This window comes from Macaca thibetana, chromosome 4 (assembly GCF_024542745.1).
Source record: "Macaca thibetana thibetana isolate TM-01 chromosome 4, ASM2454274v1, whole genome shotgun sequence".
Taxonomy (NCBI): domain Eukaryota; kingdom Metazoa; phylum Chordata; class Mammalia; order Primates; family Cercopithecidae; genus Macaca; species Macaca thibetana.
The window spans coordinates 157223477-157247352 of NC_065581.1; the positions used below are offsets into that span (position 1 = coordinate 157223477).

The 23876-nt window shown below is 40.6% G+C and overlaps 1 protein-coding gene and 1 long non-coding RNA gene across 4 annotated transcripts in view; one reads left to right on the forward strand and one right to left on the reverse strand.

The window, feature by feature from the left end:
• Positions 1 to 399: 399 nt before the first annotated feature.
• On the reverse strand, positions 400 to 23734 carry RSPH3 (radial spoke head 3). Of its 2 annotated transcripts, none has more exons than XM_050789226.1 (8): positions 22752 to 23734; positions 17245 to 17332; positions 9965 to 10106; positions 7341 to 7486; positions 5842 to 6045; positions 4114 to 4276; positions 1298 to 1384; positions 400 to 887 (listed from the first exon to the last, which is right to left on the reverse strand). In XM_050789226.1, the coding sequence occupies exons 1-8, from the start codon at positions 22865 to 22867 to the stop codon at positions 577 to 579; spliced, it is 1257 nt and encodes a 418-aa protein (XP_050645183.1). In that variant the 5' UTR covers positions 22868 to 23734; the 3' UTR covers positions 400 to 576. The 2 variants fall into 2 exon arrangements, with proteins under 2 accessions (XP_050645183.1, XP_050645184.1); XM_050789227.1 differs by having other exon boundaries at positions 22511 to 23734.
• The window catches only part of LOC126953670 (uncharacterized), a 28843-nt gene continuing 28209 nt past the window's right edge, over positions 23243 to 23876 (forward strand). For both annotated transcript variants that reach the window (XR_007725293.1, XR_007725292.1), the window contains exon 1: positions 23243 to 23303. This is a non-coding gene — a long non-coding RNA (uncharacterized LOC126953670). The remainder of the gene's footprint in view (positions 23304 to 23876) is intronic.

Genomic DNA, 23876 nt, shown 5'->3' on the forward strand with positions numbered 1-23876 from the left:
CCACCACGCCCGGCTAATTTTGTATTTTTAGCAGAGATGGAGTTTCTCCTTGTTGGTCAGGCTGGTCTCAAACTCCCGACCTCAGGTGATCTGCCCGCCTCAGCCTCCCAAAGTGCTGGGATTACAGGTGTGAGTCACCACGCCTGGCTAGGCATTCTCTCTTATAGTAGGTGAAATAGTTTTCCTATAGAGAAGAAAAGCTAAATGGCTGACAGCACTGATATTGAACATTAAATATCGTATGTACTAAAAAAAACTAACCCGTAAAATTAGAAGGACTAAGAAAAAATATATTTGCTGGTTACATATAATGGTAATAGAAAGCTAGTAATTAAATATAATTCTCATTAGAATTACAATGTAGCCTTTGAATATTCTATTAAATAAATGAATTCAATTAGTTTCATTTTCAAATTAGCTTTATTTTATCACATTTCATTGGCCCAGTCCATTAGACAAAAAGACATATTGACTAAATACAACATAATTTCTATAACCTGAGGGGACTCACGCATCATTACCTGATTGCTTGCTGACTTGGCTGTTGATTGGTTTCATGACTTCGAAGCTCCCCTCCTATGACAATTCTTCCTCCTCTAAGGACTTCCTCATTGCTGATTCTTCATCCTGCTCTAATAGCTCTGTCTCTTCCATAAACTTCCTTTCCTGGGATGACCTTCTATCATATGTTGTTCTATGTACATAGTCTCCATCTAAAAGCAGCCCCTGCGTCTGTGACATGCTCTGCTCCGGGAATTCAGAGGCCTCCAGTGACTCTGTCACTGCTGCAGGACCACCAGGCTCATCCTCTGGTTCTGGAGACCGATGTGTTTCTTCCTTATGCTCATACATATACAGTCTCTTTTCAACCACTTCACGGATCAACACTGAAAAGTTAAGTGTCCAGACATCATTATGATTTTCATATTATGGTGTATTTTAGGAGTTATAGTGCTGACTTATAGATGATTACAAAACCTTCACGAAGCCTCATCCCTTTCCTATGTCATAACCTTTTTTTTGAAGTCAGCATACTTAACTTCACACTTAATGCATTAAATATAAATTATACTGTTTTAACAGAATATCATTTATGAAGTAAAGACAGAAGATATTAATAGATATCAAATTATAAAAGAGCCAAAAATAATATTGAGGGTAAAAATTTGCACTTCTATTAATATAATTGATATACTAAAAGTTTAAGTATTAGAACTGTGAAATTAATCTTTCAATTATTCAATTTATTCTTTCTACTAAAAATTTTAGAGATGAATTTTTGGATAAAATAACTTACTGTCAAGCACTGTTCTTCCCACCATGCTATATTCCATGGTTTTTTCAACTTCATTCATTAGCCATGGAAGAAATCCTATCTCAATATCTGTAATAAAAGAATTCATTGATTTTTATGTATCGTCAGAGGAATAATGTGCTTTTCTCCTAATGTAATAGACTCATCAACATTAGTTTTTTTTTTTTTTTTTTTTTTTTTTTTTTTTTTTTTTTTTGAGGCGGAGTCTCGCTCTGTCGCCCAGGCTGGAGTGCAGTGGCGCGATCTCGGCTCACTGCAAGCTCCGCCTCCCGGGTTCCCGCCATTCTCCTGCCTCAGCCTCCCGAGTAGTTGGGACTACAGGCGCCGCCACCACGCCCGGCTAATTTTTTTGTATTTTTAGTGGAGACGGGGTTTCATTGTGTTAGCCAGGATGGTCTCGATCTCCTGACCTCGTGATCCGCCCGCCTCGGCCTCCCAAAGTGCTGGGATTACAGGCTTGAGCCACCGCGCCCGGCCAACATTAGTTTCTTAATATAAAATGTTAAGTAGACTCATACAGCATAACTTGCCATATTCCTTATATATGTTCTGGTCAGTTTCCTTTCTGTTGCATAAGTGATTTTTTTTTTTTGAGAGAGTCTCGCTCTGTTGCCCAGGCTGGAGTGCAGTGGCACGATCTCCGCTTACTGCAACCTCCGCTTCCCGGGTTCAAGTGATTCCTCTGCCTCAGCCTTCTGAGTAGCTGGGACTATAGGCGCACGCCACTACGCTTGGCTAATTTTTGTATTTTTAGTAGAGACGGGGTTTCACCATGTTGGCCAGGATGGTCTCAATCTCCTGACCTCGTGACCCACTCGCCTTGGCCTCCCAAAGTGCTAGGATTACAGGTGTGAGCCACTGCACCTGTCCCAATATTTTAAGAACTATGAGGCCTTCCTTGGAGTCAAGGCATTTGGAGTTTCCTTCGTAGGTGCAATCTGAGATGGATCAGGGAGGCAGGGGGAGGATGTGGGTTTGGGAGAACTCCAATCCAAATGCAATGCAAATCTGGAATTGAGCAATGCCAGTAAAAGAAAGTCTCCACCTGAAGGCCAGGGCCTAATGGAAGGAAGCTGATCAGACTCAGAGAACGCAGGTGAGAGGGCATTTGAGGAGGCAGCCATCTAGAAATAGGTCAGAAACTAGGTGTTTCCATCAGTATTAAGTTTGTTCAAACTGAAATCCACTGTGTAAGCATTTTAAAAATATGATCTATTACAATATACATTTTAAAGTTTCAAAACAGCATTTTTTGGGGCAGGCATCTAATTTTATTTTTCAATAGGATGAAATGGAGAGTGTGATAGAATATTATATTCACTACTATAAATAATTTTAATCTCAGGTATGAATTTCATTTGCAAGCTTTTATATGATCTATAACTTACTTTTTTGGCAATCAGTGATAGAAAAAAGGCTACTTGTGTCTCTGGCTAACAGAGTCCAAGCTAGAGCCCAGGACAGCAGGATGGTAGCTGAGAATGAACACTGGACTTGGAGTCTGAGTTCCAAGTCAGTTTGAGGCCTAATATTTCCACTGCCTGAGGAGTTGGGAGCAAGGCATTCAACTTCTCTGAGCTTCAGTTTCTATTTCCGAAAAAATGGGAATTCTATCTGACCTGCCTATCCTACAGGGTTATTGGGAGTATCAAATGATATCACCTATGAAAAATACTATGTATGTTAATAACATTTGTCTGTGATCTCACCTCTTTGTATTAAATTGAATATGTAATCAGTGAAAATTAACATTACTAACATGTGTCCCAAAATACTACTGCCCAACAAAATAGGACCTCTACACCAAGCACGGTGGATGTACGTGCTTTTCACCCTGAGGAAGGTGGGTGGTGGTGAGGACATGCAACTCTTCCTTTCCACTGGCTGAGCAGCTAGGACCGCGGACTTTGAGGGGATACAGACAGACAGCTATCAGGCTATTGGTTCCCTAATGGCAGAGACCAGGGATCCTTCCTTTTCTCCAATACCAAACATTGCCTGGAACAGGGTAAGAGCCTAATTAAACGAATAAATGACCTTGATAGTTGCCCTCAAAGGGTTTTTGATTGGAATAAGTCAACTGAGAAAAAGTTAATAACAACTACTTACGCATACATAGGACTTTACAGTTTACACGTTTCATATATCTTATGACTTAACTCCTAAATAATCCTCATTTCAGGTTGGGCACAGTGGCTCACGCCTATAATCCCAGCCCTTTGGGAGGCCAAGGCAAGCGGATCACTTGAGGTCAGGACCAGCCTGGTCAACATGGCGAAACCCCGTCTCTACTGAAAAACACAAAAGTTAGCTGGGCGTGGTAGCAGGTGCCTGTAATCCCAGCTACTTGGGAGGCCGAGGCAGGAAGAATTGCTTGAACTTGGGAGGTGGAGGTTGCAGTGAGCCAAGATCGCGCCACTGTACTCCAGCCTCGGCAAAAGAGTGAGAATCCGTCTCAAAAAAAAAAAAAAAATCCTCATTTCACACATGGAGAAACTGGAGGTCATCAAGCTAGCTAATGATAAAGCTGCAACCCAAACTCAAATTTTCAATACCAAGTCCATATGTCTTTCTACTATACAAATGTTGCTTCTCAATAAACAAACACTAATATTCTTAAATCAAGATCTTCAAAATACACATCTCATTAACAACTGTACTTACTTTAAACAACTAAAATTGACTTTGTATCAGAAATAAAGATTCCAATTCAAAATAAAAATGGACATAACATAAATTTGAACCATTAAGAGGATGCTTATTACAACAGAATTAATCTAACAAAAATATCTACAAACCTCTTTCAATGGGATCATAAAAGTAGCCACTATCCCTGAGGCTGCCAAAAACAGACGGGAGAAGGTCAGCCAGGTAACGCTGTGCAAATGCTCGGGCGGCGATTTTTTGTGATGTCTCATTGTGCTTGTGCACTATTTCCCACTGCTGTTTCTTACGCCGTTCCTGCCAAAACAACATAGGTAACGGTTATTTAGCTCTTATGCCCTCCCCAAGTACTGAATCTAGTGAAGTTAATAAGTAGAAGAATCCAGACTTATCAAAAAATGGGCAGTGAGGTGTCTATCTATTAAAGGTCCATATTTTTCATCAAAATTTTAACAAATTTCAACAGCTAGTGGGTACTGAATTCAGGAAGTTATAAAAGATGGAATTTAAGGTAAAAACCTCACTATTCATTTCAAGTAAAATAATTTCAAGACATACATGCTTGACAGTATAGATGGTAGCAAAAAGATAATCACCACTATATGTACTTTAAAATAATATTATCATGAAATATTACTGGTAAGAAAAATTACCAGTGGGCCAGTGAATGAGTTCATTTGTAACAATTCCCTGAATTTGTAAAGCTGAATGGTTCTGAAGATTATGAAAGCCTCTTATTTTTTGCTGTTGCTTCCTTTAGACCATGTAATATTTATAAAGCTGATGAATCCTGTTCTCTACTCTCACGTGGAAGTGGGAGCATTAATATATTTTCTAATTAAATCTATATTTAAACTCTAAACAAATATAAGTCTAGGTGATTCCTGTATCCAGTTTTCCATAATATATTTCCAAATAGTGAATAAACAAATATTTTTTGATAAAGATTTCATGACTCATTTCAACAAAGTTTATTTTGCCACAATTCATTTTATATTTGTAAATAAAATCTTACTTTTGCACAATCCTTATTGTAAGCCCTATGCTCTTTACACAACTAAGTATTCATCTTGGAATTAAAGTCCATTTGATAGGTATTGAGTAGGATTTCCCAACAATTACGCTATTTTTCATAGCATAGTAAGTTAGGCCCCTTGGGAATTTTTTCTGAACTGTTTCAGGTATTAAGATACTACTTTATAATTGTTCATCAGTATACAACAAAGGCTGACAGTTATTGCCAGAACCAGAAAGACTATCTATTCTAGTGCTTCCTAACTGTAGGCTACCGGCACATTTAAAAAAACTGGATTGTAAACCTTTCCTTATTGAAGATTCTAAAAATCCTGAATCTGAAAAATATTCTATAAGAACCCAAATCAGTCTGGTGTGTCACTAAGGGTATAAAGAAGGGCCTGGTCACCAAGAAAAAGAATCAGAATTCTATCCAGATGCCCTGCTTCTTACCCACAGTCTCTCTCCAATACACTCACTTTTTCCTTCCTTCCATCTTTCTGCCACTAACTTACGGCAAACCAACATATGTCTTTCTTTCTTTAGCACTGCTGATGTTTAAGAGTCTTCAACTGGGACATATGTAACCTAGGAACTTTTACTTTATTTAGAAACTTTTGGAAACTCACTTTAGGTATATTTATGTAAGCTGGAGTTTAAAAGATGGAATTCAGTCCACGAAAGATCTCTGATCTATAGAAGAGACCTGAGCAAAAATATTATAGATCTTTTTCTAATATATTCCCAAAGATCTTTAGTTTTATGATATATCATCACATGTAATTTTGAACATAGTATGCTAACTAGCCAAAAGACTGCCTAAGAAAGAAAAATACAATTATATATACTTTTTCTTCTCGGTGTCGCCTCTCTTGCTCTTCAAGTCGTTGAACTTCAGCACGTTCACTATTCCGTAGTTCTTCATACTCACGCTGACTGGCCCGCAGGTTAGCCAGCTCTTCTTCTTCCATTACTTCCAGAAGAGACTGCTCAATTATCTTCCCCACCAAAACTTCTAACACTGGTTTAACTTCAAGATCAAAGTCAAAGAGCTTAAACATACAAAATAAAGCAAACTTAAAATTTTAATTACGAATCAAATGCTCAACAAAAATATAATGAATAGCAATAACAAGATATTATTTATTAAGTGTCTCCTGTGTGCCAGACACTGTGCTGGTGCTTTATTTATGGTTCCTAATCCTCAAAATCAACAACATTTTGTTTACAGGCAAAAATCTGTTAAGTCAAAGTTATGAAAAAAATGTATGCATTCATCAAAATGAACCCTGACACTGAAGAGGAATATCCTTGTCTGTCTTATTCTTTGCCTTCTCTGTTTGATTATTTATTTATTTATTTATTTATTATTATTATTTTTTTGAGACGCAGTCTTGCTCTGTCGCCCAGGCTGCAGTGCAGTGGCCGGATCTCAGCTCACTGCAAGCTCCGCCTCCCGGGTTCACGCCATTCTCCTGCCTCAGCCTCCCAAGTAGCTGGGACTACAGGCGCCCGCCACCTCACCCGGCTAGTTTTTTTTGTATTTTTTAGTAGAGACGGGGTTTCACCATGTTAGCCAGGATGGTCTCGATCTCCTGACCTTGTGATCCGCCCGTCTCGGCCTCCCAAAGTGCTGGGATTACAGGCTTGAGCCACCGCACCCGGCCGTTGTTTTTATTTATTTTTAAATAACAGTTTGATGAACGAACAAATAAGAATAATAGATATTTTGGTGATTCATTGCTAGGATTTCTAGGCAAATATAACTTTCAGATAGCTTCTGAAGATTTATTTTATTTCCCAATTTCAATGACAGTTCTTTCAAGTTCCCACAAGTGTTAAAACTCATTTAGGTCATTATGAACATAATCATTGCCTTCTCTTCTTCAATTTCATAAACAGGCCCATTTATGCATTCCACACTGATAGAAAAATGTAATTATTAAAATTTTTTTAAAATGAGAGAGTATCTTTACAAAAGTTATATAATCCACAAGCAACTAATTGTGGAATCTTTTATACCAGGGATATTATTTTTCCTTATTTAGTACAAATCTATCTTATATACATACATTAAGCAAGCATATAAACAAACAAAAATCAAATGTGGAAATATTCTAAAAATATTTTAAATGATTTTGTTTTTAATTGGCAAAGAAATCAGAACATGGTATTTCAAAACATTTCTGAGTACTATATGATAAAACCATTATAGATAATATCTGGAAAGAAATTCAAGAAGTAGAATCTGATTGTGAAGTGGCTCTTGTTCATATTAAGCATTATCTACACCTAACTTTACCTCATTTATAAAGATTATAGAGGGAACCCACAGGATATACTGTACCTCTCCTTCTAGTATCTGGGTGGCCACATCTTTGCCAGTTTTGGCAGGAATAAAGAGTGGTGTTGGTGGTCTGTCCAAAAATGCATCTGTTTGGCATTCCATATCAACTTCTATTATGCGATCAGCAATTTCTTCAAGGTATAATTCTAAGAAGAATCATCATATACATTGAGTTTAAAATTCTGGTCTAAGGCCAGGCACAGTAGTTTATGCCCATAATCCCAGCACTTTAGGAGGCCGAGGAGGGTGCATTACTTGAGGCCAGGAGTTTGAGACCAGCCTGTCCAACATGGCGAAACCCCATCTCTACAAAAAATACAAAAATTAGCTGGGTGTGGTGGTGCGTGCCTGTGGTCCCAGTCACTTGGGAGGCTGAGGTGGGAGAATTGCTTGAACCTGGGAGGTGGAGGTTGCAGTGATCCAAGATCGTGTCACCGTACTGCAGCCTGGGCAACACAATGAGACTCTGTCTCTAAGACAAAAAGTTCTGGTCTATTTCAAGCATATATGCGTATTTGAAATTTTAGCTCCTTCAAAACATATTTAAATGAATCAGAAAATAAGTATTAGAATAAAAGTGTTCAAATATGGGGCTTACTTCACATACTGAACTAAGAGTTTTTAAATATTTGGAAGACCATAGATAGAGTTAGTCAGGCTAGAACATTTACTGAATGTCTAGAAAGCACTGAGCTTTGTATTTGAAAATGGAACTGAAGAAGAACATGAGACCATAGATGTGTATAAGATGCAGAGTAGAACAGTGGATAAAAAGTCAGTAATACACATATATGTATTTGCGTCCTAAGATAGTAAACATATAAAGATTTGAAAATTCCTGGATATTTAAAAAAATCATGTACCAAGTCACCAGGTTATTTGATGTTCCCTCTCACTACAGATTATAAACAGATGTATGAAAACAAATTTCATGTTAGGAGTAATTTATATGAGGCAAGGGTAATGTGGTATCAAGCAAAGAACATGAGCACTAGAGTCAGATGTTGGGCACAGGACTTGGCCAAGTCATGTCCTCTCTGGGCCTCAGTTTCTTCATCTGGAAAATGGGCTATAACTACCTGTCACACAGAATCTTTGTAATAATGAAGGAAATACACAGATAAAGGACCTGGTTCAGTCTCTGAGGAAATATCCAAAAAAAGCTGGCTGCTATTATATCACTTAATATTCTGATGGGATAAAGAAACATGAAAACTTAGCTCTTTGGCTAATGACAGCCATACACACATTCTAGACTTGGCGTAAAGGCAAGTGTTAAAGCATGGAATGGTCCCTTTGGCCTTTACCATGCAGAAATAATCCTGATGGATCCACTCACCATCTTGGAAGGGTACAAAGTGAACCTTAAGTAGTGACAGTGGTCCAAGGAAAACACCAAGCACTGTCTGATGACCAAGATCCTGTCAACAATACAGTTAGACCCTATAGGACCAGGTAAACCTCTACAGCTGAGGACAGCAAGACAAGCACGCAAATCCTGACATCTGCCTCAGGGCTGCCTGTGTGGCCCTGGGGAATGTGCACAGTGACAGAACTGGAGGACAGAGGAGGCTGGTGTGAGAGGCAGATGACTCAGATGGGAGTGGGTTTATTCCTCTCAAAAGACAAAATGACAAAGTAGAATTATATTGCTCTCCTTTCCTATAAGTCCTAATGAAAAGAATAGTGATTCATGTTGGGCTACGAGAAAGAATCCCAGTTTGAGAACAGAATATGTGGAAAAGGGCTCCTAAGACAGAATTTGTTTGGTCACAAAATTCTTTTATTTATTTATTTGTTGCCCAGGCTGAGTGCAGTGATGTGATCATAGCTTACTGCAGCCTTGACATCCTGGGCACATATAATCCTCCTGCCTTAGCCTACTGGGTAGTTGGAATTACAGGCATATACCACCATGCTCGACCAATTTTAAAACGTTTTTGTAGAGATGGGGTCTTGGTATGTTGCCCTGGCTGGTCTCGAACCCCTGGGCTCAAGTGATCCTCCTGCCTTGCCTCCCAAAGTGCTGGGATTACAGATGTGAGCCACTACGCTTGGCCAAAATTCTTTTTTTTGTTTGTTTTTTGAACCCCATCCCACACTTCCAGTCATATCCACTAAGATAACAGTATACAGTCTATGTATTTCTTTCTCTCTCTCTCTCTCTTTTTTTTTTTTTTGAGATGGACTTTAGCTCCTGTCGCCCAGGCTGGAGTGCAACGGTGCGATCTCGGCTCACTGCAACCTCCACCTCCTGGGTTCAAGTGATTCTCCTGCCTCAGCCTCCCAAGTAGCTGGGATTACAGGTGACTGCCACCATGCCCAGCTAATTTTTTGTATTTTTAGTAGAGACGGGGTATTTCACCACATTGGCCAGGCTGGTTTCAAACTCCTGACCTCAGGCGATCTGCCCGCCTCAGTCTCCCCAAGTGCTGGGATTACAGGTGTAAGCCAGCACACCCAACCTAGTCTATGTATTTCTTTAATAAATGAACTTCCCTACCATGTTACTGGGGAAGTATCAGCACAGGAGAGGCATAAATAATACAAAGGCCAAACACAAATGAACTTACAGACAACTGAGTAAACCAAGAGGACACAATGCCAAGGGCATAGTCACACACCTGTTTGCACATCGACATGCTTTCTGCCTTCCACAGGTTCAGGTGTTTGTGGTCTGAGCTGCTCTTGGGCTTGTTTTCTGGCAAGAGCCCTCTTCTTAGCCTCCCGTTGTCTCTGAAGCTCTAGAGAATCAGGCTGTCCGAGCTAACAGTGATAGAAAATACTTCTAGAATTTAGAAAATATTTATTAAAGCATACAAGAACTGCCATTCCAAAAGCAATTCCTGGGTAGTATAAAGGCATTTATCATAATGTTTCCTGATTATCAGTAACTTCATTAAAATTGCATTAGTACTTTGTCAGATAATTACAAAGATGTTTGACAAAGCATAAAAGTAACTTCAAAGTATGGCTGTTAACTGGAATACATGGGTGCACAATCCTATCTATATATTTACAAAAATAATAAAAACATTTCCTTTTTAATTCATTTGTTGACCTGCTGATCATTCAGGAGCATGCTGTTTAATTTCCATGTATTTTTGTAGCTTCCAAGGTTCCTCTTATTATTGATTTCTAGTTTTACTTCATTGTGATCAGCAAAGATACTTGATAGAATTTCTACTTTTTTGAATTTGTGCAGACATGTTTTGTGGCCTAAGATATGGTCTATTCTGAAGAATGATCCATGTGCTGAAGAAAAAAATGTGTACTCTGCAGAGGATGGGTAAAATATTCTATAGATATCAGTTAGTCCTAATAGGTCTAGTGTGAAGTTTAACACCAATTTTCTTTTCTTTCTTTCTCTTTTTTTTCCTTTCTGTTTGGATTATCTATTCATTACTTAGAATGGGTTGTTGAAATCTCCTACTATTATTGCATTGCTGTCTATTTCTCCCTTTAGATCCATTCATGTTTGCTTCACATAATTGGGAGCTCTGGTGTTGGGTGCATATTTATCATTGTTACATCCTCTGGCTGAACGGATCACTTTATGATTACAGAGTGACTATGTTTCTTTCTACAGTCTTTGATTTGTAGTTTATCTGATGTAAGTATACTCATGTTCTTTTTTGGTTTCTAGTTGCATGGAAAATCTTTTTCCATCCCTTTACTTTCAGTCTATGTGTGTCTCTGTAGGTGAAGTGGGTTTCTTGTAGGAGCATACAGTTGGGTCTCGTTTCTTTATCCAATCAGCTATTCTATGCCTTTTAATTGGAGAACCAAGTCCTCTTACATTCAGTGTTATTATTGATAAAGCAAGGACTTCCTACTACCATTTTGTTGCTTATTTTCTGGTTGTTCTGTATCTCCTTCCTTCTTTATTGTCTGTCTTTGTGTTAAGTGACTTTATCTGGTAGTATATTTTAGTTTGTTGCTTTTAATTTTTGGTGACTCCACTACAGATTTTTGCATTGTGGTTACCATGAGGCTTACAAAAAACATAGATATAGCAAGTTGTTTGCAGAGATGACAACTTATCTTAGATCACAAAGAACAGAAGCAAAGAAAAATTATTCTACACTTTAACTCCATTCCCCCACATACTAACTTTCAGTTGCCTCATTGCACTTTTTTTTTTTTTTTTTTTGAGACCAAGTCTGCACTGTCACCCAGGCTGGAGTGCAGTGGCGTGATTACCTACCTCTTAACAGGTTGCTGCAGCTATTACTGTTTTTGATAGTTGTCTTTTGGGCCTCGTAGTAGAATTATGAGTGGATTGCATACTACAGTTATAGTATGAGAGTATTCTAGGTTTGTCTATGTACTTAATTTAACCAGTAAGTTTCATACCTTCAAATGTTTTCTTTTGGCATATTAGTGGTTTTTGTTGTTGTTGTTCAGGCTGAAGAATTTCCTTTAACGTTTCTTGTAAGATGAGCGTGGTGGTGCTGAATTTGCTCAGCTCTTATTTGTCTAGGAAAGACTATGTCTCCTTCATATTTGAGGGATAATTTTGTGGATACAATATTCTTAGATGATTTTTTTTCTTTCAGCACTTTGAAAATGTCACCCCAGTCCCTCCTGGTCATCTCACTCCCTCCTGGCCTGTACAATTTCCATTGAGAAGTCAGCTGCCAGATGGATTGGAGATGCTTCATGTATGTTATTTGCTTCTTTTCTCTTGCTGCTTTTGGGATTCTTTTTTTGTCCTTGACCTTTGAGAGCTTGATTATTCTATGGGGTATTATTTGGGGTGAAAGAGTTTGGTATTCTCTGACCTTCCTGTACCTGGATATCTATCTCTTTCTCAAGTTTTGGAAAGTTTTCTGTTAGTATTTCTTAAAACAAGCTTCCTACTCCTTACTCTTACTCAATTCCCTCTTGAACACAGGTAATTCTTAGCTTTGATCTTTTGGGGTAATTTTCCATATCTTGTAAGCAGTCTTTGTTTTTTTCTCATTCTTTTCTCTCCTCAGACTGTTTATTTTCAAATAGTCTGTCTTTGTCTTCATGTTCACTGATTCTTTCCTCTGCTTGATTCATTCTGTTGTTGAAAGCCTCTAATACATTTTTCAGTTCAACAAATGTATTACTCAGCTCCAAGATTTCTGCTTGATTTTAAAAAATTATTTCAATTTCCTTGTTAAATTTCTGTAACAAATTTCTAAATTGCTTTTCTGTGTTATCTTAGATGTCACCAAATTTCCTTAAGACTGCTATTTTGAATTTTTGGTCAGAGAGCTCACATCCTGCCATCTCATTAGTGCCAGTTACTGATTCCTTGCTTTGTCCCTTCAGGTAGGTAGGTCGTGGTTCCTCATTTGCTGTTGTTTCATGTGGATGTATGTCTATGTCTCTGCACTGAAGGGTTATTTAGTCCAGTCTTCTCTGTCTGGCTTGTTTTTGCTTTTTATTGGATATATTTTCTTAGAACCCCCCCCCCTTTTTTTTCCCCTTTTTTGAGACAGAGTCTCACTCTGTCACCCTGGCTGGAGTGCACTGGTGTGATCTTGGCTCACTGCAACCTCTGCCTCCTGGGTTCAAGCGATTCTCCTGACTCAGCCTCTCAAGTAGCTGGGATTACAGATGCCTGCCACCACATCTGGCTAAATTTTGTATTTTTAGTAGACATGGGGTTTCATCATATTGGTCAGGTTGGTTTCGAACTAATCACCTCAAGCGATCTGCCTGCCTCGGCCTCCCAAAGTGCTGGGATTACAGGCATGAGACACTGCGCCCTGCCAGAGATCCTTTATCACTAGATTGCTGCCTCCTTTTTGGCTCTAGGTGGTGCCTTAAGGCCAGGTTCACCTGGCTCTAGTAAATGATCAGAGCACTGCCCATCCTGAATGGGAGAGGTCCCAAAGGGGATACACTGGTAGTGGGACTGGCTAGGGGTCTATGCCCAGGGGACCGGTACAATGTTATCTCCTACAGTGTGGTGCTGCTGAACAGCCATGCTCATTTGGTGTTTCCTTTGATCGAGTTATACAGCGGAGTGTCCAGGGCTGGGGATGGTAGTCTCACCTCCCCATTTTGTCTTTGGCTGTACTCAGGGGTATTTCTCTCTTCAGGAACTCATGATGCTTCTTGTGGGTTGAATTTCCTGCCAGGGAACCCAACACGGTAGGGAAACTAGTTGTCCACCTTGATCTTTTTCCAGTGCAGAAATCACAAGTCAGAGATAAATCCTTGTGATGGTTAATAATGAGTGTCAACTTGACTGGATTGAAGGATACCAAGTACAGATCCTAGGTGTGTCTCAGGGTGTTGCCAAAAGAGACTATCATCTGAGTCAGTAGGCTTGGAAAGGCAGACCCACCCTTAACCTGGGTGAGCACAATCTAATCAGCTGCCAGAGTGGCTAGAATACAAGCAGGCAGAAAAATGTGAAAAGAGAGACTGGCCTAGCCTCCCAGCCTACATCTTTCTCCTGTGCTGGATGCTTCCTGCCCTCGATCATTGAACTCCAAGTTCTTCAATTTTGGAACCTGGACTAGCTCTCCTTGCTCCTCAGCCTGCAGATGGCCTATTATGGGACCTTGTGATTGTGTGAGTTAATACTTAATAAATTCTACTGCATATATATATATCTGTTCCATTAGTTCTGTCCCTCTAGAGAACGCTAATACAATCCTCCACATCCTTAGTGCCAGGCAGACTAGGAGAGATACTGCAGACATGAACGTCTGATTCTCCTACCACTTTCTTGGAGCTTTTTCACTTTTCTGTAGCCCTGGGAAGTGCCTCCTCCTTCTACTTGACCTCTAGAATATTGCTGGTGGTAATCTCGGCACTGTATATTTGTTCTTGATTTTCTTTTGCAGGGGGAGTGAAGCCAGCCTGCTTCTATGCTGCCGTTTTGGAACTCCTGAAAAATATTTTCACTGGATTAGAATTAGAGCTTGATAGTTCTTTCCTTTAAGGACTTGGAAAATATTGTGCCACTTTCTTGTCTTCATGTTTTAGGTAAGAAATCCACTGCCATTTAAATCATTGTTCTCCTTTAGCTAATGCGTAATTTCTTTCTGGCTGATTTCAAAATGTTTTGTTTTTAATTTTCAAAAGTTTGATCTCGATTTGTCTCGGGTAGATTTCTCCGGGTTTATCCTCTTTGGGGGAGTCACTTGGTTTCTTGGATCTGTAGGCCTTTTGCCTACAGATTCAAGATTTCCATCTCCTAGTTTTCCTCCTCTCCTTCTAGGATTCCAACAACATGAATATAAATCTTTGTGATTGTTCTGCAGCCCTCTCAGGCTTTTTATTTATTTATTTGGTCTATTTTCTCTCTGTTCAGCTGGATAACTTCCATTCTTCATTGATTTTTCTTCAAGTTCATTGATTGTTTCCTATATCATTTCCAATGAACTACTGAGTCCATCCAGTGAGTTTTTTATTTTAGTTATTGTATTTTTCAGTTCTATAAGTTTCCATTTGGTTCACTTTATCTTCTATTTCTTTGCTAAGATTTTTTTTTTTGTTTCAAGAGTGTCTACAATTGTCCACTTTTCATTGAAACATGTTTGTTGCTTTAAAATCCTTGTCAGGTAATTCCCACATCTGAGTCATCTTGGTTTTGTCATTTCTTGATTGTCTTTTCTTGTGCAAGTTGTGACTGTCCTGATTCTTGTATGATAAGTGATTTTGGTTTGTATCCTGGCTATTTTGGGTATTATATTTGAAGACTTTGGATCCTATTTTTCAGTAGAAAGTCACCCTTTTTGTTTAGTGACTAAGCCTGCGTGGGGTTAGAAGTTCAACTTCCTGCTGGGCCCCACTGTCACCACCTCAACAAAAGCAGAGGGTCAACCTGTACCAACACATAGGTGCCAGGTGGGGGTGGTAGTTCAGCTCCTTTCTAGGCTCTGTTGACACTGGTGGTGGTGTCTGGAGAGTGCAGCATTGACTAGTACTGCCTCATACCACCTTGTTACTGCCAGATAGGACTGCAATTCAGCTACCTACTGGATTTGCTGGCACCACCCCAGAAAGAGTGGGGCACTGACTTGTGCCATCTCCTACTACCTCACTGGTACTGGGTGAAAGTCCAGCTTCCTGCTCCACCCTTGTTGATACCACCTCAGTGGGAGAAGCAGGGAATCCCTGGAGGTTCTAATGCAAGAGATCCAGGATAGGGTTGAAGCGTATATACATACATACATACATATATATATATATGTTTAATAAGTTAACCATTGCTTCAGACTAATAGATGTTCCCCAACTTATGTGGTTTATGACTTTTCAGCTTTATGATGATACAAAAGTATCCACAGAGAATGTACTTTGAATACTCATACAACCATTCTATTTTTCACTTTAATATTTAATAAATTATATGAGATATTCAACACTTTATTATAAAATAGACTTTGTGTTAGATGATTTTTCCCAACTGTAGGCTAATGTAAGTATTCTGAGCACTTTTTTTTTTGAGACAGGGTCTCGTTCCGGGAACATACCTTAGGTGGATTCTTCACATGCCTCATTTGACATTCAACAACATTGGATTTGAATGTTATTATTCATCTTTAACTTCTTTTTAATCACTTATTTCTTGATACTCCCTGCCTCAGACTCCGATTCAGGCACACTGAGCTTCCCTCAATTCCTTAACATTCTAGGTTGTGTTTTTTTGTTTTTGTTTTTTGAGACAGGGTTTCCCTCTGTCACCCAGGCTGGAGTGCAGTGGTGTGATCACAGCTCACTGCAGCCTTGTCCTCCGGAGCTCAATCAATCCTTCTGCCTCAGCCTCCCAAGTAGTTGGGACTGCAGGTGCGTGCCACCATGCCCAGCTAATTTTTGTGGGTTTTTTTTTTTTTTTTTTTTTTTTTTTTTTTTTTTTGTAGAGACAGGGTTTCACCACTTTGCCCAGGCTGGTCTCAAGCACCTTGGTTCAAGTGATCTGACCACCTTGGCCTCCCAAAGTGCTGGGATTACAGGTGTGAGCCACCATACCTGGCCTCTGAGCATATTTAAGGTAGGCTATGCTATGCTATGCTATGGTGTGTTTGGCAGGTTTGGTGTTTTAAATTCATTTTTAATGTTCAGTGAGTTTATTGGGACATAACCTCATCCTAAGTAGAGGAGCATCTCTATCACCATCTTGTTTTAGGCACTTATATGTCATATACAGTTTAGAGATTCACCTGTATTTCATTTCTGTGCCAAGAACTCACCACCCTTAATATCATACCATGTCTTACTCATCTCTGTATCCTAGGTACCCATAACAGGACCTGAAAGTCAATAAATATCTGTTGAGTGAATTAAAGCAGCAGAATTCAGACTTTTTGATTAAATAATGATAATTGTATTAGAGTATGAGATAATCTAAACAAACCTAGATGCAATCAACAAGGGCTACTCAAAATGTGGGCCTCTGGCTAGTGTGTCTATAAACTATTTGAACTGGTCTGTAACAATTTAAGTATAGAAATTGAGAGTAAAAGTCTAGAAATGTTTAGAATGGCAGAGTTCTGTTGAATCTAATGAAAAATTGGGGCTTTTTTAGTTAATTCTTTTTTTGTGGTAAAATACACATAATGTAAAATTTATCACCTTAACCATTTTTAAGTATAAAATTCAGTGGTATTAATCACATTCACATTGTTCTATCACTGTCACCATCCTCTATCTCCGGAACTCTTTTCCCCTTGCAAAACCGAAACTCTACACTCATTAAACAGTAACTCCTTCCCTGGCCCCCTCATCCCCCAGCTCCTGGAAACTCACTGGGCTTCCATTTGTATGTCTTTTTTAAAACTTCATTTTTATAGTAATTCATCTTTATTTTATGAATGTTTTAGTCTGCAATGGATTAGAAATTAACACAAAGAAACTGATCCTTCCCCACAGATAATGTGAGAACAGTGTTAGACTATTCAAACTTAACTTACCAGTGGCCCTGTCTGGAGTGCGTAAGTGTTGCCTCGAATTACCCTTCTGTCATACATTATGTTTCCATAACGCATAGGTTCTTCATCTCTGTAAAACAGAAAATCCTGTAAAACCATTTTAATAGAGTATTGGTATCTATGAAGTACTCATTTTCAATAGGAGTTAGACTAAAATAAATATATTTTAAGAAAATAAATTTCTGTTTCAGTGTGGTCCATAAAATAAGGAGGTAAATGGATACAATTTATGTAATGCTTACTATATGCCAGGTCCTTCATGTACATTATTTATTTATTATTCACAATAAGCTGCCAAGGTGGGAATTATGATTCCTTTTTCAGAAGGGGAAACAGACTCTGGAATCTGCCCAAGGTCACCTTGCTAGTAAGTGGCAGGGCTAGATTTAGATTGTAAATCTGTATGACTTTAGTAAATATGAAAATGGCCCACCTGAAAAGGGGCCTTCTTTAAAGGACTGAAAAAAGCTTGATTCAAAGATTGAAAAGTTACAGTAATAAAAAAATGAGGCTTAAAAATGAAGTCCATTTTCTAATTGTTCTTTAAACCCAAACGTATTTTTTTTTTTTTTTTTTGAGTCGGAGTCTCGCCCTGTCGCCCAGGCTGGAGTGCAGTCTCCGCCTCCCGGGTTCACGCCATTCTCCTGCCTCAGCCTCCCGAGTAGCTGGGACTACAGGCGCCCACCATCTCGCCCGGCTATTTTTTTGTATTTTTTAGTGGAGGCGGGGTTTCACCATGTTAGCTAGGATGGTCTCGATCTCCTGACCTCGTGATCCGCCCGTCTTGGCCTCCCAAAGTGCTGGGATTACAGGCTTGAGCCACCGCGCCTGGCCCCCAAATGTATTTTTTAAAGTTATTGTTTAAAATGTTAATAAAATTTTTCAGCCTGGCCAACATGGTGAAACATCATCTCTACTAAAAATACAAAATTAGCCAGACCTGGTGGCCTGCACCTGTAATCCCAGCTGCTCTGGTGCCTGAGGCATGAGAATGGTTTCAGCCCAGGAGGCAGAGGTTGCCGTGAGCTGAGATCAGGCTACTGAACTCCAGCCTGGGAGACAGAGAGACTTTGTCTCAAAAAATAAATAGATAAATAAATAAAATAAAATATTAATTTCAGGGATCAGAATGATTGCTAGTAAAAAATACAAAAACACAGTTGATATTTTCATTCAAAGTTATTTAAATGGTATATTGTTTATAGCTAAGAAACTAAACATTGCCCTATACCAACAACAGTATTCTATGGGAAATGATTCTGAGTGGGGTATAAGTTGCTTTTTTGTCATATATTGAAGCCACAATTGAACATTCTAACATGTTTCATTGCTTGTATTAATTGATCTCTGGGCAGTGTTAGGCCCAGTTGGCCACTCCTTCACTGAAGCATTCTCTTTCCTAGGCCTCTGTGTTACCACCATAATCTTCTGATTGTTTTCCTACTACTTCTCTAATGCCTTTTTCTTAGCCTTTGTTTGTAGTTCCTCCCATACTGGAGGATTTCCTCCAGGCTCAGCCTTCTCTTGTTCTTAGTCGACCTCATCCATTTTCAAGACTTCAATTACAATCCATATACCTAAAACTCCCAATTTTTATTTAGCCAAGAACTCTTCTCTCAACTCTAGGCATATCCAGTTGCCCAACGACATCTCACTATGTTATCTGGAAGGCAACCTCAAAATGGAACTAATTATTACTCTCCCATTCCAACTCATTACTTCTTCAGTGTTTCCTATTTGATTAGATGGTACTACTAACCACGTAGTTGCCTTAAAATAACACATTTATTCTCAGAATCTGCAGTTCAGATGTCCAAAAGGGGTGTCAACAGGGCTGCACTCCTCCTGGAGGTCCTAGGGAGAATGTTTCTTTGCCTTTTCCAGGCTCTAGCGACTGCCCTCATTCCCTGGCTTGTGGTCGCCTTCCAGTCAGCATTTGTGTGATTCTGACCTTTGCTTCTAATGACACATCTCCTTCTACGACTCAGACTCCTATGCCTTCTTCTTTCACGTTTTTTTTTTTTTTTTTTGAGATGGAGTCTCGCTCTGTCACCCAGGTTAGAATGCAGTGGCATGATCTCGGCTCACTGCAAGCTTCGCCTCCCGGGTTCACACCATTCTCCTGCCTCAGCCTCTGTTGTACCTGGGACTACAGGAGCCCGCCACCATGCCCAGCTAATTTTTTTTTTTTTGTATTTTTTTTAGTAGAGACTGGGTTTCACCACGTTAGCCAGGATGGTCTCGATCTCCTGACCTCGTGATCCGCCCGCCTCGGCCTCCCAAAGTGCTGGAATTCCAGGCGTGAGCCACCGCACCCAGCCTTCTTCTTTCACTTTTAAGACTCCATTGTGATTCTACTGGGTCCACCTGGATAAGCCAGGCTAATTTCCCATCTCAAGATCTCCCATCTCAAGATCCTTAATGTAATCACATCTCAAAGTCCATTTTACCACATAGCATGTTCACAGGTTCTGGGGACGAGGAAGAGGACATCTTTGGGGAATCATTATTCTGCCCACTATAGTGATTTTAAACCTTATTTGATCTGAGTTTAAAAAAAAAAATGTTCTAAGGTATATTCTAAGGTTTTAATTCATTTGCATTAAAATGTTATTTTATTAGAAGGGCTATACATCCTTTACCAAAGGATTTGTAAAATGAGGATGTCATTATCACAATTGTCTTTTGACACATGCCTAAAGGTGAATTTAATGGTGTTTATGATCACCCAACTACCAAGAAATACATAAAAGATGTTTTACATTCTCTTGTTTGTAAATGAGAAGACTAGTATTCAAATGTTCTCTTTCAGCTTTATAATCCTATGAAAAGGTGGAAGTTCTTGACTCACATTAGACTTGTGTTAAATTTCTAGACCCTTTCAAAGGAAAAATCAGATACTCCCATTTCTGTATAACTGACTTCTCACACCTAAGTAAAACTTCACAGCTTTCCAATTAAGTTTCATTTTCTGGTTTCAGCCCAGTTATATATATCCAATCAAGATAATCTGGAATCTTGACTCCCTTCAATCATAAGTTAGTTATCCATTCCAGCCATGAAAAACTGAAGATTTATCCAGTTCAACGTGAAATTTTGAACAGGAAACAACTAAAGGGCACTCTAGCATAGAGACAGATTGACACAAAAGCATACTCTTTTTGGATATGGTCATCTAGTTACTCACCAGCAAGTACTGAAAGTACTAAAAGTACTGCTGTGGTTTGGATGTGGTTTGTCACCCCACTAAAACTCACATGGAAATTTAATTTCCAATATGGCAGTGTTGGGAAGAGGGGCCTAGTGGGAGGTGTTTGGATCATGGGTGGATCCCTCATGAATAGCCTGGCACCAGTTCTTGCAGTAGTGAGGCAGCTCTTACTCTCAAGAGACTGGATTAAGTTCTCACAGGACTAGTTCCCAAGAGAGCGGGTTGTTACAAAATGAGGTACTTCCTCCTGTTTGGCCACTTCCCACGTATCTGCTTCCCCTTTGACCTTCTCCATCATGTTATGATACAATAAGAAAAGTCCTCACTAGAAGGCAAGCAGATGCCAGCACCATGCTCTTGTACTTCTCAGTCTGCAGAGCTGTGAGCTAAATACATCTCTTTATAGACTATCCAGTTTCAGATACTCTGTTAAAGCAACATAAAAGGGATTAAGACAAGTACTCTCCTGAACACTTTTTTTTTCCTGACATAGAGTTTCGCTTTGTTGCCCAGGCTGGAGTGCAGTGGCGTGATCTTGGCTCACTGCAACCTCTGCCTTTGGGTTTAAGAGATCCTCCTGCCTCAGCCTCCGAAGTACCTGAGATTACAGGCACATGCCACCATGCCCAGCTACTCTCCTGAACACTTAAAAAATATTTTATTCATAAAGGTATCAGAGGAGAATATTATCCTTACCCATAAGCAAATTATGGATAAAATATTAATATTTTATCCATTAGGATATCAATGATTATGATTTGTAAGATACTACTTTCTCAAAATTGAGATTTTTCTGTCTTGTGCATTACTCAGATATACTAAGCAACGAATCAACAGATTACTTCAATATACTAATCAACTATCAAAAAAGTTGTTCCTAATGAACCATCCTTGATTCTTGTTTCTAATTTGTTGGTCTGATTGGATAGTAATGATTTGTAAGCAACTACTTAAAGGCACCAGAAAGTGTTTTTGGAAGGATTAGAAAATTTTAAAATTGAATCCTTTTCTAACATAAATGACCACTCTTCAGATTTAAATTTTCTATTTTAGTTTTCTCACAGTGATAGACATCTCTTACAAAAGAATGTCAGAACAAGATAATTATGAATTTAGAAACAGTGTTTGAAACAAGCATCAATAATTACACTGTTGATATTCAATCATCAATTCGACAATTTGTATTAAGTGCTTACTATGTACCAGGCATTGTACTAGGTGAACAAAAGATGCAAAGGTTCCTGCATCCATGGAACTTGCATTCCTGTAAAGGTCTGCTGAATTCAACATTTGAGGTTTATGGAAATAATTTTAGAGAACCGTTTAACTTTAAGAGAACTTTAAGAGCTTATGTATATTTTTTTCTTTCCTATGTATGTTTGAATATTTGCAACTGTTCATCGATGTAAAAACACAATCTGCCGGCCAGGCGCAGTGACTCACGCTTGTAATCCCAGCACTTTGGGAGGCCGAGGTGGGTGGATCACTTGAGGCCAAGAGTTTGAGACCAGCCTGGTCAACGTGGCAAAACCCTGTCTCTACTAAAAACACAAAAATTAGCCGGGCGTGGTGATGGGCGCCTGTAGTCCCAGCTACTTGGGAGGCTAAGGCAGGAGAATCGTTTGAACCCTGGGCCAGGGGCGCGGGGGCGCGGCGGAGGTTGCAGTGAGCGGAGATCGCGTCATTGCGGTCCAGCCTGGGCGATAAGAGCGAAACTCCGTCTCAAAACAACCACCACCACCACCACCAGCACCACAAAAAACCAATACGTGGTCCTGCATGGAAGAATAATCTTACTCCTGCTCAAAGCCTGCAGAAGAGATTTACTCGGCTCCCATTTTGGATATGCTATTGTTGGATTATCCTTGCACCGCAGTTCCCTCATCTGCATAATGGAGTTATAAAACCAACTTCACAGCACTGTGGATTAAGTAAGAAAACGTATTTGAATGCCCCCAGTAAGGTGCTCAGCACGTAGCTGGCCCTCAATACACACTGGTACAATTCAAACTTTGTGAAATGAGCCGATTCGTGTACCTGGTAAGGACCACGGCAGCAACTCAGTATCACTAAAAGTTAGCTGGTGCCCAATCCATGCCCCTTCCTGCTTCACTCCTCCACACCACGGGAGATTCCTTAGGGCAGAACTTTTATTTCGGCAGAGTGCAGCCAAGGGAAGACAGCATATAAGTAGCTTTTGCCAGGGCGAAGGGGCCAGACCCCGGCCCGGGGATGGGGTGCAAGTATGGACCACACAGGGGCTGGCCTGGTCACTCACGGCTGCGTCAGGCTGTCCCGGTAACGGCTGCGCTGGCAGGGCAGTGCTCGGGGCCGGCTGGTGTAGGTGTAGGTGCTCGGGGCCCGAGAGGTGCCATCAGTCAGCGCCGAAGTCATGTCCGGGGGCAGACTGCCTCGCTTTCTGTGGAGCTTGGCTTTCACGCAGGTAGGCGCTAAGGTGTCGTGGGACCCGGAGAGATGTAAGTAGTGCCAAGGGCAAGGATTCCCCGACGCGAGGAGAAGCGACAACAAGGGAAGCGGGCGGGACGGGAGGTTACCAGCGTAGGAGGTGGGAGCTACACTGGGCTCGCTCCCAGCACCACAGAGACCAGCTGCAGCGGCCGCATCGGTTGCCCAGCAACCCGGGGTTCTGAGCTGGAACTCCCGACACTTCCGGCCCGCGGGTTTCCGGGGAAGGACTGCGGCGCAAGGCTCTTCCGGCTCTTGACTCCGCCCAGCCGCGCCCCCCGGGTAGGTGCGCCTGCGCTTTGGGAGGCTCCTGACTAGGGAGGCGGCCTTGGCTGACTTGACCGTCTTCCTTGAGGCCTGCGGGGTAATGGTGGCTGTCCTGGGCCCCGCTCTGGGATGTGGTTTTGCAGGGCTGGTGTTGGCGCCATTCTCGCCCACGTGCTCCTGCTCTTCCAGGGCGTCCTTGGCTGTTTCTCCTGCCGCGGCGCCGCAGCGCTCCCAGGCCGCCCCCGCGATGACAAACCTCTGGCAGCCAGGCTCCCAGCTCTGTTACGTGCCCGGGGAGGGAAGGGCTTCCTGATGTCTCCCGGCACCTCCACTTCCCCCGCCCCAGGGGCGGGCTGCCGCTGCCCTCTGCAGCTGAGTCCGTGCAGTTCCTCACCAGCCTTGTCTGCTCACCGCTGTGTCCTTAGCAATCGGAGGACCCTTGGCACACGGAGCGACAAGGGCCACCCCAACAGACATCTCATTTTGGGAAAGAAGTGGGCAATTTATTGAGTCTTAAAAAATATAAAGGAATAGTTCCCCTTCATCAGGCTCCCAGCTCTGAAGAATAAATCTAGTATCGCGGGGTGGGGCTGCGCTTAAAAACGCAGACGCTTTGTTTTTAGTATCGGCAACGTTAAAAATCTTGTATCTTGTGTGAGTGAATGTGTAT

What these genes read in the sequence shown, in the direction of transcription:
- RSPH3 (XM_050789226.1), bottom strand. Translation starts at nt 22,867, where the DNA reads ATGACTTCGGCGCTGACTGATGGCACCTCTCGGGCCCCGAGCACCTAC. An exon ending in GCATGTCGATGTGCAAACAG is followed by an intron (nt 7,487 to 9,964) that starts GTGTGTGACTAT and finishes GATTCTTCTTAG; the next exon opens with AATTATACCTTGAAGAAATT. An exon ending in GGCGACACCGAGAAGAAAAA is followed by an intron (nt 4,277 to 5,841) that starts GTATATATAATT and finishes TTGTTTTGGCAG; the next exon opens with GAACGGCGTAAGAAACAGCA.